The 15,402-nt window shown below is 40.9% G+C and overlaps 2 protein-coding genes across 2 annotated transcripts; both read right to left on the bottom strand.

Annotated features, from left to right (window-relative positions):
- Positions 1 to 10,443: 10,443 nt before the first annotated feature.
- LOC149188314 (uncharacterized) lies at positions 10,444 to 11,539 on the bottom strand. Its single transcript, XM_089409925.1, has 2 exons — positions 11,335 to 11,539; positions 10,444 to 11,237 (listed from the first exon to the last, which is right to left on the bottom strand). Exons 1-2 carry the CDS (start codon positions 11,537 to 11,539, stop codon positions 10,444 to 10,446), a joined length of 999 nt encoding a protein of 332 aa, XP_089266051.1.
- Positions 11,540 to 13,695: 2,156 nt separating this feature from the next.
- On the bottom strand, positions 13,696 to 14,718 carry LOC149188313 (uncharacterized). The gene has a single exon (XM_089409924.1). The coding sequence runs from the start codon at positions 14,716 to 14,718 to the stop codon at positions 13,696 to 13,698; it is 1,023 nt and encodes a 340-aa protein (XP_089266050.1).
- Positions 14,719 to 15,402: the final 684 nt, after the last annotated feature.

Below are 15,402 nucleotides of genomic sequence, written 5' to 3'. Positions count from 1 at the left end.
CAAGGCTTAACATTAGCCATTCAAAATTATGACTCCTATTGGTATAGGAACCTAACAGTGGCTCCACTTGGGGATGGCATTTCTTTGTGAAATGTCCAGAAATTTGAAGATCAATAGCCTTTTGACTTGGTGCTGATATTACCCTATAAAGTGTCCTCCTGTGAATCTGCATTATTGATATTTATGATAGTCAATCTTGTTGCGTTATGTTATATTCTTTCCATGACTAGCCCACGTAGTTAACCAGGGGTTACAAGGGGGGAGGTCATAGGGGGTTTGAGGGGTACTCATAACCCCACTTTATGGGGTCTGCGGCAGCGCCTCGGAAAATTTTGGTTTTGGACCCTATGTTAGGTTGGGCGGACCCACCTATGGTTTTATGCATGATTTTCGCACATGTTTTTTGGACGCAATGGTTTTCAGTCCATGGTTTTGGAAGCGATGGTTTTTGGTCCATGGTTTTGGACGCTTCAGCATGTATAAATATGTATTGTAACATTGAAAGGAACATAATGAAAAATCAAGCTGGTAGTCCCGGTTTTGGGATCCAGAGGAAAGTCTCTCTGTATATGTGTTTTATGTGTTATGCTCTTGCATTGTTTATTTTCTATGATTTAGAATTCGTATGCAGGTAATATCTGTATGGGGTTAAAACCTACATTTTGTATCAGAGCTATTTTGGCTTCAAGGGGACACCTTTGTTGCTGAGGGGTTTCGCTCGCGCCTATGGTAGACCTTGTTCAATGGGAGATTTGTGAGATCAATTCTAGTGGTGAAAGAAGATGGCGAGTAGTGGAAAGATAGAGATCGAGAAATTTAATGGTCATAGTTTTGAGTTATGGAAACTCAAGATGGAGGATTTGTTGGTGGATAAAGATCAGTGGATCGTGGTAGATCTGGGTACTAAACCAACGGGAGTGTCCGATGAAGAATGGAAGAAGTTGGATCGGAAGGCAAAGAGAACAACACAATTGTGTGTCTCAGATTTAGTATTGCTAAATGTATCAGGGGAAGCTACAATGAAGGCTTTGTGGGACAAGTTAGGGACTTTGTACCAATCTAAGTCTCTGGTGAATAAACTGTTCATGTGGAAAAAGCTGTATAACCTGAGGATGAAAGATGGAGACTCGGTGATAGAGCATCTGAATGCATTTAATACTGTGGTAAGTCAATTAGCGTCTGTTGATATTAAAATTTCAGATGAAGATAAGTGCATCAACTTGTTGTGTTCTCTACCAGATTCGTGGGATAGTCTAGTTATTGCAATAGGTAGCAATGCAACTGCCTTGCATTTTGATGAAATAGTCTCATCCTTGTTGATGGAGGAGATGAGACAGAAAAATATGGAGAGACAGAATGGTGATGCCTTGTTTGTACGAGGATGGTCCCAGAACAGAAACAAAAATAAGTCATCGAGTGGGAGATCTAAATCTAGAGGGAGATCTAAATCTCCAGGGAAACCTGTAAAGGTGGTGTGCTGGAAATGCGGAAAGGAAGGGCACTTCAAAAGGGACTGTAAATCTAAAGCTCCTGATAAAAGAAAGGGATCTGATGATTCTCCTTCTATAGAGGCGAAAACCACGTCAGATGAAGGTGGGGATGTGTACTTGGCTTCTTCAAGTACACATGTAGATCATGAGGCATGGTTGATTGATTCAGGTGCATCCTTTCACTTCACTCCCCATAGAGAGTGGTTCTGCGAGTATGAGAAATACGATGGTGGTGATGTATTCTTGGGGGATGACAAGAATGCTAGAATCGTTGGTTGTGGAAAAGTAAAGTTGAAGTTGTAAGGTGGAAGGTTTAGAACACTTCGCGGTGTTATGCATATCCTTGCATTGGCTAGAAATCTGATTTTTGTAAGCAAGCTGGATGATGCAGGTGTAAAGACAATGTTCGAGAAAGATATCTGCAAGATGGTTTGGGGAGCAATGGTATTGATGTAGGGAATTCGGATTGGAACTCTATACAAGCTGCAAGGTGCTAGGACCCTACATTGTACCTTTTTGCTCATATATTTTACTATCATTCCACCCTTTTTCAATCCATATTTAAAGCCTATGTTATTACTTTAATCCATTTTCCAAAGGTATATAACATTTCTTCTCGTTACTATATGTTTAATTTGTTTTACATATAATTTTACATTACTTTCATAATTAACCATTGATCGGAAATATATAGTTGTTGAAACAGTCTGAAGACTGCAGATTTATCATTGCGGTCTACGTTGCTGAAATAGTTAGAACAGTGCACAAATCTCATTGCTGAAACAGCCCGTGATTTGCATTTCAGATTCGGCAGCAACAAGAAGAGATCATCGAAGGAGCTGTTACATTGGCCATAACAATTACATTCCAAAGTCGGCATTGTCACAACCATTGTAACAACATTTTGTTAATGGAAGAACCAATTATCCTATTTTAGCATATCAGGTTAAGAATAGGATTTATAATGTAATCAAACGTATAATGGATGTCTCCTCTTTAAATAGAGGAGACATCAGCATTAGAGGGGGGATGGACATACTACAGGAAAGTCTAGATGGAAGTAAAGGAACTTGAATCTTTTTGTAATATGATACATTGACAGATGAATAAAATATTGTTCTGAGCATTCCTTCTTAGCTCCTTTTTCTGGGGAATCTTGTGAGAAGGAAGGGGCCCACCTTCCTCACAAGATTCACCTATTAATTCTTGTAGTGTGTTAAGTATTATTTTTCATTCATACTTTGTTAAACTCTGTTTGCTGAAATTACTTATGCGCTATTGGAACTCTGTATTTATTGTTGAAACTCTGTTTCTATTTGATTATTGCATTATTTTCATAAATTCATTCATAGGCAATCAATGATTATTTTAATTGATAATCGGCTTTACAGAGTAAGTTTGTGAAGCATGGTAATTAGAAATAGGTGTTGAAGATTCCTGCTTGGGAAATAGGGTCCTATTCTCTGTTATAGTACAACTAGTCTTTTCCTCTACAGATTGATTTCCTTTCCTAGATTGTTCTTTTTAATGTAATCCAGGATTCTTTTGATAATTGTCTGCAATAGAGAGATTGTTCCTGCTTTAACTCAAAGTAGAACTTCAGTTTGTTTAAAGCAAGGTGTAATTAGTGTAATTGTTACTACAACTTTTCATTGCTTTTGGGATTGAGCATATACAATGTGTGATTGCCTTTGAAACAAACAGACTTCCCTGGGTTGAAAATTCATGTAACACTTGGTTGTTTAAATTAATAAGCAATTAAAGTGACCAACATTTTGGTGTCGTTTCCGGGGAAGGCAATTGTAGATTTCAAAAGCATTGATGTTTTTCTTTCAGATGTGCAGAATGCATGAGAGGACACAAGAAAACTAACCTTATAGGTGGCAAGGGCACAGGGAAAGGAGGAAGAAAGACCTTTATTGACGAGATTATATCAAAGGCTGAAACTTCTCAGAGGCTAATCTCTTGAAAGCTAAAGCCTCAGCTCTCCCTTCAAACAAACTACGAAACAGAGGAAGTTGTGAGCCTTGAAATATTTGAGGAACCGGTAGAAGACATTGAGGAACCAGTCGAAGACATTGAGGAGCCAACAGAAAACATTGAAGACAGAGCAAGTGCAGTAGGAGAACAAGCAATGGAAGGGAACAATGAAGGATTCTTTGGTGGAGGACAGGTAGAACCTAAAGGAAGAGATGAGAATTCTCTCTCTACCTTGGGATTTCCCATTGGTGATCTTCCCAAAAGAGTGACTCCCATGAAGAATATCCCACTTTTGGCCTTACCTAACTTCCATGGTTTATCTTGTGAAGATCCTGATGAGTTTCTTGTTGAGTTTGATATATTTTGCAGAAGCTATGATTATGTTACTAATGCTCAAAAACTGAAGCTATTTCTAGCAACACTAAAAGGAAATGCACTAAGATGGTTCATGAGTCTGGGAGGCCATGTAATCACAACATGGGAACAGATGAAACAGAAGTTTCTGCTCAAATATCAAGACTACTGCCGGACGAGAGAAAAAAGAGAGGAACTATTTAATATGGTACAAAAGGAGGACAAAAATATAGAGGAGTTTATGGAAAGGCTACAATATAATCTGCAGAGATCCAATCATCTCGATGTAAGTAAAGATATTCTTAAAACAATATTATTGAAAGGGGTGAGGGATGATTGTCTAGACATGCTAAATATGCTTGGTAAAGGGGACATATCTAAAGAATCATATGATGAAATTGTTAACCTCTGTGAAAGATGTTCAAGAGGAGCTACAAGGAATAGATCAAACGGCAGGGATAATACATATTCAAGAGTTCAAAAATCAGCCAGCGGAGGAGCAACAAGAGATGAAATAGGTAATTTACTTAAGGAATTTAAAACTGAAATGTTAAGTTCTTTTGCTTCACAGATTGACACCTTGCAGGTTAAGAAGAAACAAGTAGAAGTAGAAGTTTCTTTGGCTGTCTTTTGTCCCAAATGCAGAGATAAACACCCACTAAGGGAATGCCCATTGGACAAAGTGCCAATTTGCACCCTTTGTGAGAAGGATCATGAAACACAATAATGTCCTTCTTTACCAGGAATAAAAGCAGCATTGCAACCAACCGAAGAAGAAGCTGAAGCATTCTATCTATTGACACAGAGAAGGCAATGGCAACGACAAGGACAAGGTATGGACACTAATATGCCATTTACATCTTCTAGTCGTTGGAACAATTATCCTTCTTTTAATCAAGAAAATTACCCTCCCTTTAACCAGATGCAATACTCGCCCTTCAATCAAATGAATTATCCACCCATGCAACAAACAAACCCTCCCTTTGTAGACCCAGCAATGTGGAATCCTTGGCCTCCACAACAACAATCTTACTTTAACCAATGGAATCCAAACTAGAGGGGTCAACAACTCCCTTTTCCAAATCAATTTCGTCAGTTTCGGAAACCACTCCCTCTACCATCAGGTGCTCCACCAAATAATCAAATGATGAGACCCCAGCTACCTATACAACCAAACCCTAACCCCAATAATAAAGTTGTGCAAGTTATTGATATTTAGAACTAGCCTATACTTCCTGTTTTCCCTGCGAAGTGTAATTATATATATTTACGATCTGGGAAAATAGTTGATCCCATTATTGATGATCTTACCTCTTCTGATTCTGATAAAGAAGAGACAGAGAAAAATGATTCACATAAGGAGGTACAACCACCCTCTAATAAGGGTGCTGAAACAGTAGAGCCACCATTCCCTAAGCGTTTAGCTTTGACTAAAACACCTGAGCCACCTTCTTTCAATCTTTTAGGGGAATTACAGAATCTTTATGTTAAAATTCCACTTTTACAAGCACTAAGAGATGTACTGATTTATGCCAGAACTATGAGAGATATTTGTGTTAAGAAACTCGATAGGAAAGCTAAAGATCCCCTTACAGTTCATGTTATGGGAGATATATCTGCCTTAATGACTGGTAAAGCCCCTCTTGTTAAATATGGTGATCCCAAAAATCCTATTGTTACAGTAAAAATTGGAAAAACAATCATTCCGTGAGTTCTAGTAGATCTAGGTGCTGCTATAAATATTATGACACTTGAAACTTCACAACTGTTACAACTAAAGAATGTAATTAGAGAGACACCAACCATTCTAGAGTTAGCTGACTCTTCTACAATCAAACCGGAAGGAGTCATTGAAGACCTAATCATCTAAGTTGAATCCTGGAATTACCCAGCTGACTTTGTGGTATTACAGACTAAAACAAAGTTGGGGGGACATCCTCTAATTCTAGGAAGGCCCTGGTTGGCCACAGTTGATGCCTTTATCAGCTGTAGATTTGGTTCAATGGAAATTTCTAATGGATATGAAACCAAGCAGCTTACTCTCTACCCTCACGCCACACCCATGATTAATAATCATAATTTTGTATGGTTGGATTATGATGATAATGCTAATCAACCTATTTTGACTATCGAACAAGCTCTAAGCCTTAAAGATACCAATGAGGATGAAGTAATTAATAATTTTATTTGTGAACCCTCCTCGGTGACTTATGAAACACATAATTAGTTGGCTGCAATTTTGAAATCTGATACCCAGGAGAAGCTTAAATCTGAAGATCTACCTCAAACATTAACTACCGTCTCCTCTAAAAGCATAACAGTGGAAATCGAACCTGGAAAGACATTGAACATAAACCCCAACTTGACAGATGCTGAAACACAACAACTAATGAAATTACTTCTTGAAAATAAGGAAGCATTCGCATGGGAATATATATATATGAAGGGAATATCTCCTGAATTATGTACCCATCGCATCTATATCAAGTAGGGTTTCTGACCAATCTGTCAACCCCAGCAATGAATGAATCCTAATTTAAGGGAAATTGTCAAAGAGGAACTTCAAAAATTGCTTAATGTAGGGTTTATATATCCCATATCTGACAGTGAATGGGTTTATCCATTGGTAATAGTCCCTAAGAAAAATGGGAAATGGAGAGTGTGTGTAGATTATAGAGCCTTAAATAAAGCCACTCAAAAGGATCACTTTCCCTTGCCATTCATTGATCAGGTGTTAGATAGTTTGTCAGGGAAAAAATTCTTCTCCTTTTTAGATGGTTTTAGTGGGTATAATCAAATCAAAATTGCACCCCAAGACCAAGATAAAACCACTTTTACTAGTCCTTTGGGAACTTTTGCCTATAGAGTTCTCCCATTTGGACTATGTAATGCACTGACAACCTTTCAAAGAGCAGTTATAGGAATCTTCTCTGATATGCTTAATGACTCTATGGAGATATTTATGGATGACTTTACCCCTTATGGTGTGTCTTTTGAGGATGCATTACAAAACCTTGAGAAAGTACTTAAACGTTGTGTACAAGCTCACCTTTCCTTAAGTACTGAAAAATGTCATATGATGATGAATGAAGGAATTGTACTTGGACACTTTATTTCATTTCAAGGAATTCAAGTAGATCCATCCAAAATACAAGTAATTTAGAACCTTCCTATTCCTAGAACACAAACTGATGTGAGAAGTTTTTTAGGACATGCAGGATACTACAAAAGATTTATCAAATTTTTTCCAAAATAGCTTCTCCTTTGTTTGTGTTACTTATGAAAAATGCTGAATTCAAGTGGACTAATCTTTGCCAGGAAGCATTTGTTGAACTCAAGCATCAGTTATCTACAACTCCTATTTTAAGGGGACCTGATTGGGCACTTCCCTTCCATATATCCTCTGATGCTTTGGATACTGCAATTGGAGCTGTCTTGGGACAAGAGGAAAACCATCTTCCTTATGCTATCTACTTCATTAGTAAGAATATGACTCCTGCTGAGCTTAATTACACAGTTACTGAAAAGGAATTTTTAGCAGTCATTTATGCCATTAATAAATTTCGACATTACATTACTGGTTACTCTACTTTTTTCCATACTGACCACTCGGCTATTAAGTATTTAATGAACAAATCTGTCACAAATGCTCGAGTCACCAGGTGGTTATTGTTATTACAAGAGTTTGATATTACAATTGTAGATCGACCAGGTAAAGAAAATGTAGTTGCTGATTTCCTTTCTCGGTTAAAAGCTGATGATAATACTCCAGTAGATGATTCCTTTCCTAATGAATACTTATTTGCAGTATCTGCTCACTCACCTTGGTATGCAGACATTGCCAATTATCTGGTTGCAGGGAAGTTACCATCACACCTATCACATCGAGAAAAAATAAAGATCATTCAACAAAGTGCTCGGTATAGCTGGATAAGTGGGTGTCTTTTCTACACAAGACTTGATCATGAAATTAGAAGATGCATTAGAGAAGATGAGGTTTATGATATACTAAAAGCTTGTCATGATGGCCCTTGTGGAGGGAATTTTGCTGATAAGAGAATGGCACATAAAATTCTCATAATGGGTTATTATTGGCCCTCACTCTTCAAGGATGCAAAGAAATATGTTCAGGCGTGCGATAGCTGTCAGAGAATGGGTCAACCTAATCATAGAGATGAAATGCCATTGAATCCCCAGGTAATACTTGAACCATTTGAAAGATGGGCCTTAGACTTTGTAGGGCCCATTAATCCTCCATCCAATCAAAGAGTTTACATATTGGTTTGCACAGATTATATGACTAAATGGGTGGAGGCTAAAGCACTCCTTAGAGCTAATGAAGAAGTTGTTTTAGCTTTTCTATTTGAATAAATCTTTGTTAGATTTGGAGTGCCTAGAGAGCTAGTTACAGATGGAGGACCTCCTTTCAATTCTCATGGTTTTAAAACCACCCTTCAAAAATATCATATTCATCATAGAATGACTACACCATACCACCCCCAAGCCAATGGACAAGTGGAGAGTACAAACAAAGTTATAGAAGCCATTCTAACAAAAATAGTGAAGGAAAACAGGAAGGATTGGTCTCAAAGGCTCCCTGAAGCATTATGGGCTTACAGAACTACCTGGAGAAATACTACAGGATTTTCTCCCTATGAATTGGTTTATGGTAAAAGTGTTGATTTTCCTATGGAATTTGAAATTAAAACCTTAAGAACTGCTTTAGCTATTAACCATGATTTGACTGATGCACAAACAGCCAGGTTGCAGCAGCTTCAGGAATTGGATGAAAAGAGGTTAGATGCCATTCATCAAACAACTATGATCCAACAACAAAGAACAAAATGGCATGATAAAATCATCAAGCATAAGCAGTTCCAAAAAGGTAATTGGGCTTTATTGTATGATTCTCGGTTTGAAAATTTTCAAGGGAAACTATGTACAAGATGGCTAGGACCTTACGAAATAGATACTGTTTTTCCCAATGGAATAGTAAGGCTCCTAACAATCGGTGACTCTAGAACACCGTTATTAGTAAATGGTCATCGGCTCCGTCTGTACCAGCGACCCATTTCCAAAGAGGATTTTAAGGCCACTTGCATGGCAGATTCACATTATCTCTTTTTGGGGGAGCCTTCTGCCCCTCATTGCATTTAATTTTTCTGCATTGTATTTTTAGCATTAGATTAGATTTCTTAACTAATAATCCCTGTCAAGGGCTGGCATGTTACAATTGATTATTTTGCAGATTCCAGATTTAAGAAAGGCTTATCGGAAAGGACAATCCTACTACAAGTAGATCCAAGCTTCATCTTGTGAAGCATTGTTCATCTCATTTCAATCCATCCATAGTTCATTTCCCCATCCTCCAGTAACATTTCCATCATTAATTCCCCTCATTTCTTCTCCCCATTTTTCCCATCACTCTTCAGCAACATTTTTCCCTATCTTTCCCGTTGCTGAAACACCACCCTTTACCCATTTTCTTGTTGCTGAAACACCATTTCTTTTCAAAGACATCACCATACAACACTTTCTGTCATGAAAATCACTTTCTTTCATTATTTTTATGCTAATTTTGTCCTTTCACTGCCTTCTCCTATGATTATACAGACCTCTAATATAATCTCCCTCATGTTTCAAAAGCTTCTTCCATGACTATTGTTGATCTATTATGAACAAGCACTATATTTTTTGAAATATGAATTAAAGGTAAACGTGAGGTATGTAAATATTATGTGTAAGTACAATTAAACTATGGTTAAATGAGAAGATTACATTCATCATTACCATAATCCCCATACATTTAAAGTCATTATTTCAGCCATAGTTTGGGGGAATACTGAAACTATACGCCATCATTTCACAGCAAGCTAATTACTGTCATTTTTCTTACACATTATCCCATCTTATTACCTCACTTCTTCATTGTTTTTTTTTTGTGTAAATTTGACTACTGCTATTATATTATACAAAAATTGTTACAAAGGAGTACATCCGCCATGCTAAGATGGCCGCCACTGAACATTTGAGCGCGCTATGACTGAACATAAACCTGAAAACTGTGGAGCTAAGGAGCTGTCCACTGACTCTAGACCCGGACACATGACAAACTAGTTACACGCAGATAACAAACTAGTTACACGCAGATTGCTTTCTGTCCCTGCCAAAACGACACGGAACTTCCCAACGATCCAAAGACAAGACACGTAACAGACATTGAGCTATGCTACTCGCTCCCATTATAGACTCAGAGCTACCATTCATACCCGTCCCAAGACACTTGACCGACATTACATACGATGATAAGTATCGTGCAAAAACCATGGAGCCGCCATTCTGGAATTGAAAGCGCAGCCAAGCAGAGGACTTACTCATCCATGGAGGTGGACGGTTGTTCCTCCACCACTCGGCAGGCGTAGGGATCAGAGGCGCTCGAATCCGTGTGGGGAGGTTCATTTCGTGCAGGCTCGCTTGTTCCAGCTGTTGCTCCCTCAGCCACACCCGAGGCCTCCGCAGGTTGCAGTCAAGAGCTTTGAACAGGCGAGCTTCCGTCCACACGTCTGGAGCGGGCTGCCACTTGCCTTTTAATGAGGCGGCCCGTTCATTTATGGGCAAACTAATCACCCGCAGCCGGGGGTAGAAGGTCCTGATTTGCCAGAGAAAGGCAATCCTGTTGAAGTTGAGTGTCCTTTGATTCATTGAGATGACCTGAGAAGGGTGAGCTATTCAGATTAACTCCTTGGTTGGCCAGGCGATCTGCTACCTTGTTGGCGGATCTCTTAACATGTTGGAAGATAATGCTATTGGGGCTCCTGAGCCTGTCCTCCAGTGCTTCAAGTCTGCTGAGCAATCTCCAACTGGAAGCTACTTTGGCAGCAGGTGATCCTGCCTGAATTCGAATGGCTGCGTTGATGAGGATCAATGAGTCGCCTTCAGCTACCAGCGGATAGTACCCTTGTTGATCGGCTATACAGATGCCTTTCCATAGGCCTTCCAGTTCTGCAACATTGTTGGTGTCATTGCCTATGGAGCCAAAGATAATGTGCTGAATGATACCTTGATCGTTTCGAATGACACCTCCGTATCCAGCTGGTCCTGGATTTCCTTTTGCTGCACCGTCGAAATTAAGTTTGAAGACTGATGATACTGGGGGTGTCCAATGAACAGGGGAGCCAATCTTGGGAGGGGATGAAGAGGGGGCAGAAGGTGGGCAAGCAATGTGGAGATCCCATAATTTCCAGACCTGTAGCTCTTGTGGAGAAGAGGGCCAGTCTGTTTCTTGCCATGTTCTTATCGCCAAAGTTTCTTGGATACTTTGTTTGAATAGTAGCCAAAGGATGTCAGGAGGGCGCTTTTTATTGTTGAATACTCTGTTATTCCGTTCCTTCCATAGGGACCAATAGAGGAATCCTGGGATGAGAGCCCACAAAGAGTTTAACAGCGGACTTTTATACGGCGATTTGTGCCAGGTTCTCAGCAGGTTTGCGATATCTCCCTGACGGTGTACTCTTCGTTGATTGCATCGTTCTATTTGATTCCAGAGATGGGCTGCGAGGGGGCATGTCTCCATGAGGTGCAGTATGGTTTCCGACTGGAGAGCGCAATTTGGACATATTGATGGCCCAATGAATCCTCTTCTCTGCAAGTTGTCCCAAGTAAGGATGCGTTTTTTGCTCAACAACCATAGGAAGGTTGAAACTTTGGGCTGCCATATATTATTCCATAGCGGATCTTTGTTGTTTTGACTTGGAGCATATCGCAGTATATAAGCCTCTTTCGTGGTGAAGGTTCCCTTTGTTGTGTTCCCCCATCTCAGCTTATCCTACTTATTTGACTGCTTGATTTTCCTATGGTTTAATTCTTCCTCAATATCTGCGTGGTTCTCTTCTTGCCATCCCGGTTGCCATGAGCAAGATGGCTTCCATTGTTGGTAATCGTTGTTTGCCTGTTGTTGCCAGAATTGGGAGATGCGAACCAAACTGTGGCTCTACATGTAAGTCTGCCAAAGTGGTTTGTGGAAAATCGTGGCAAGCTTTGGAAGTTGTTGCCACGAATCTTCCCAGAAACGCGCTGAGTTACCGGAATGAACTTCCCAGAAACTGTACTCCTGTATGAATGCACTGTGTAGCTTAGCCGCATTCCAGATCATGGAGCCAGAGATGCTTGGACTTATTCTGATGAGATCCTCCCATTGACTGCCAGGTGCATACTTGGCTTGCCAGAGTTTTGCCCATGGAATTAGAGGTTTGACCAGCCAGTTCCACCAAACTTTCGCGCCCATGGTATGATTACTTTGCATTGGATCCCGCAGGCCTAATCCTCCTTTTGATTTATGTTGGCATACTTCTGACCATTTAACAAGGGCCCATTTCCTGTTGAGACCTGTGGATCCCCATAGAAAGTTCCGCTGAAGATTTTGAATGGCTTTGAGTACCCACTTGGGAGCAGCTAAAATGGAAAAGAGGTAAAGAGGCATAGCCTGGAGCACGGATTTGATCATTACAAGTCGACTGGCCGTGTTTAGCGTTTGGTATGTCCAGGATGAGAGTCTGGCTTCCAGCTTGTCCAGGAGCGTGCGCTAGTATGCATGCTTGAGAGCAGAGACCATAAGAGGAGCACCCAAGTATTTGGATGGGAGAACTGCAATGGTGAAGCCAAGGATGCGCGCTATATTCCTTTGAATGGAGACAGGGGTATTGAAAAAGAAGAGCTGAGATTTAGAAGCATTGATGGAGGTCCCTGAGGCTTCAGAGAACAGCTCGAGCAAGGCTTTGAAGGATTTAGCTTCAGAAGAAGAAGGATGGCCAAAGAGCATGGTATCGTCGACAAACTGTTGATGAGATAAGGGGGATAGGCCATGAAGCGTTATGCCTCTGATTGCTTGAGAGGAGATAGCATGGTGTATAAGGCGGCTGAGCCCTTCCGCCATCAGAACGAAAATGAAAGGCGAGAGGGGGTCCCCTTGCCGGATGCCTCGTGAGGAGCGGAAAGGCAAAGATGGGGAGCCATTGAGAAGAACCGAGAAACAGGGAGATGAGATAAGGCTCATGATCCATCTAGTCCATGTTGCATTAAAGCCAAAGGCTAGCAACATCTTCTGAATATACTCCCAACTAAGCTTGTCAAAGGCTTTAGATAGATCAAGCTTCATAATCATACCAAGTTTCTTTAGGATTTTTAGGGAGTGGAGCACCTCATTAGAAAGGATGATGCCATCCATGATTTGGCGACCTTCGACATAACCCATTTGTTCCGGAAGGACAAGAGGCGGCAGGAGGGGTTTGAGCTGATTGGCCACTACCTTGGAGATGAGTTTATAAATAACATTACAGAGGGCTATGGGCCTGAATTTGTCAGGCGTATTGGCTTCTTCCCCCTTGGGAACCAGAGCAATGAACATGGAGTTGAGATAGGGGAGGAGCCAGTGCATGGAGCGAGATTCTTCCACTAGTTCCCAGACCTCTGCGTGTATTAGTTCCCAGAAATCATGAAAAAAATTTGCAGTAAAGCCATCAGGTCCAGGAGCCTTACCATCTTTTAACTGCGCCATTGCTTCCTCTACCTCTTGCTTTGTGACTGGTTGCAGCAAATTTTTGTTGTGTTCTTCTGTGATGAGCTTGGGGATGTGCCTAGTGACCTCTTGTATTGCTGTTGTTCTGCTTCTGGTTTGTTCCTTGAGTGCTTCCTGAAAGTAATCCCTTAGCTATTTTTCCATATCTTCATGCGTTTCTAATTTCTCCCCTTGGTTATTGTTGATGAAGGCAATGTTATTGTGCATTCGCCATTGAATGGTAGATCGATGAAAGAATTTTGTATTTTTCTCACCTTCTTTTAACCATTTTATTCTGGATTTTTGGCGCCAGAGGATTTACTCTTGAGATCTCCGAGCTTCTAACGCTGTCCATGTGGCTTGCTCCTTGTCTGCCAATTCCTCTGTTCTACCTTCTAGGATGATTGTTTGCTGTATTGTGCTCATTTCCTGTTCCAGTTTTTGCCTGGATTCCGTGATGTTCCCGAATTGAGTTTTATTCCACACCTTCAATACTTGCTTGAGATGTCGGAGTTTCTGTTGAAATATGAACATCTTTGCGCCTTCTGGAGGAGAGAATGATTTCCATGCCTCTTGGACCACCTCTTTGAATTTGGGATGACTGGCCCAAAAGGCTTCATATTTAAATGGTCGATTGCTGTGTTTACCAGGTCTCGTCCATTGCAGCATGATTGGCCAATGGTCCGATCCCCCCTGAGGTAGGATGGAAGCGTTAAAGTCTCCGCCCATGTGGATAGCGTTGTCTGAGATGAGAAAGCGGTCAAGTCGCGAGGCAATATTATGTACTCCCCTGCGCTTGTTCGTCCATGTGAAGGTGCCATTGGAAGTTTGTATGTCTATAAGCTGATTACTTCGAATGAAGTCTTTGAAATCGGCGCTGTCATCTTCTAGCTTCATGCGCCCGCCTTTTTTTTCTCCCAGATGAGTGATAAGATTGAAGTCGCCTCTACTTATCCACAATGGGAATTGTCTGGTTGAGTTTAGATCTATTAATGCTTCCAGCACATCTAGCTTGTGGTGCATATCTTGCGGGAAGTATGTATTGGTGAGGAGTCCATGAATGTCCGTTCCAATAAGATGAAAATTAGCTTGAATGAAATGGTGGGTTGCATGAAAGTCTTGTAGCTTCAGGATCTGCGAATTCCGTGCAATGGAGAGCCCGCCCGACGCCCCTACTGTGTCCACGGAAACTGATCTACTTCCGCTCCAGGCTTTGCGAAGGATCTTTTCAAGCGCTGTACTAATACTTTTTGTTTCTTGAAGGAATACCACTGCTGGTTTTTCCAACTGTATCATATTCTTCAACATTCTGTGTTTCGAAGGACTGTTGAGCCCACGCATGTTCCAGGAGATAAGCTTCATGGGGAACTTTGGGGGTGGGGCTTGTAAAACGTGGTCAACTTCGGAAATCTTCCAGATTCCATAAGTATTTCTCCTAGAATGATGGTTCTTTGCAAATCGGTTTTGCGTCCCCTTTTCTTGGTTTCTTTTTGGATTTTCTTTCCGTCCCATGGACTGCCTGCTTGTACTCCAAGACATTTGCTATGCTGAGCTTTGGCAAGGACTCCTACAAGTCTGTCTATTTCCCATGGGGGAATTGAATTATATTCTTTTTGCTTGCAGGCCTCTTCAAGTTTAAGTATATCCAGACCATCTATACTTACTGTTTCTTGATCTTCCTCCATAATAATGGGGATGTTCTGAGGGTCTTCTGTAGCCTCCTCATGCAAACTGAGGGCTAGTGCGGCATCAAGATCCATGGATGAGGGGTGTATATCAGCTTCTATGGTTGGCATTTTAGCATTCGAGTCAAGAGGAGCATTGGCCATTATAGAGGAGGAAGGATCCGAGGGGTTTTTTAGATCCTTGGATGATGATGGCTACAGAGGCAAGGCAGGGGATACATTTGGCTGTGAGACTGAGGGATCTTGAGGAGCGAGGGCTTGAAATCTGTTTTGGGAGGCTAGCTTTTTGGGGCTTGAGGGAGTAGCAGCCTGTTTTTTAGTATGTCTGCGTCGAGAAGGC

Source organism: Pinus tabuliformis, chromosome 3_1 (genome assembly GCF_031772625.1).
Source record: "Pinus tabuliformis cultivar Carrire ecotype Pingquan chromosome 3_1, CPIR1, whole genome shotgun sequence".
NCBI classification, from domain to species: domain Eukaryota; kingdom Viridiplantae; phylum Streptophyta; class Pinopsida; order Pinales; family Pinaceae; genus Pinus; species Pinus tabuliformis.
This window is presented reverse-complemented; position numbering and strand designations above follow the sequence as displayed.

Excerpts from the sequence above, each read along its gene's own strand:
- LOC149188313 (XM_089409924.1), bottom strand. The coding sequence starts at position 14,718 with ATGCGTGGGCTCAACAGTCCTTCGAAACACAGAATGTTGAAGAATATG.
- LOC149188314 (XM_089409925.1), bottom strand. The coding sequence starts at position 11,539 with ATGGCAGCCCAAAGTTTCAACCTTCCTATGGTTGTTGAGCAAAAAACG. Across the intron at positions 11,238-11,334 it reads AACGATGCAATCAACGAAGA|GATTCCTCTATTGGTCCCTA; the intron begins GTACACCGTCAG and ends CTCTCATCCCAG.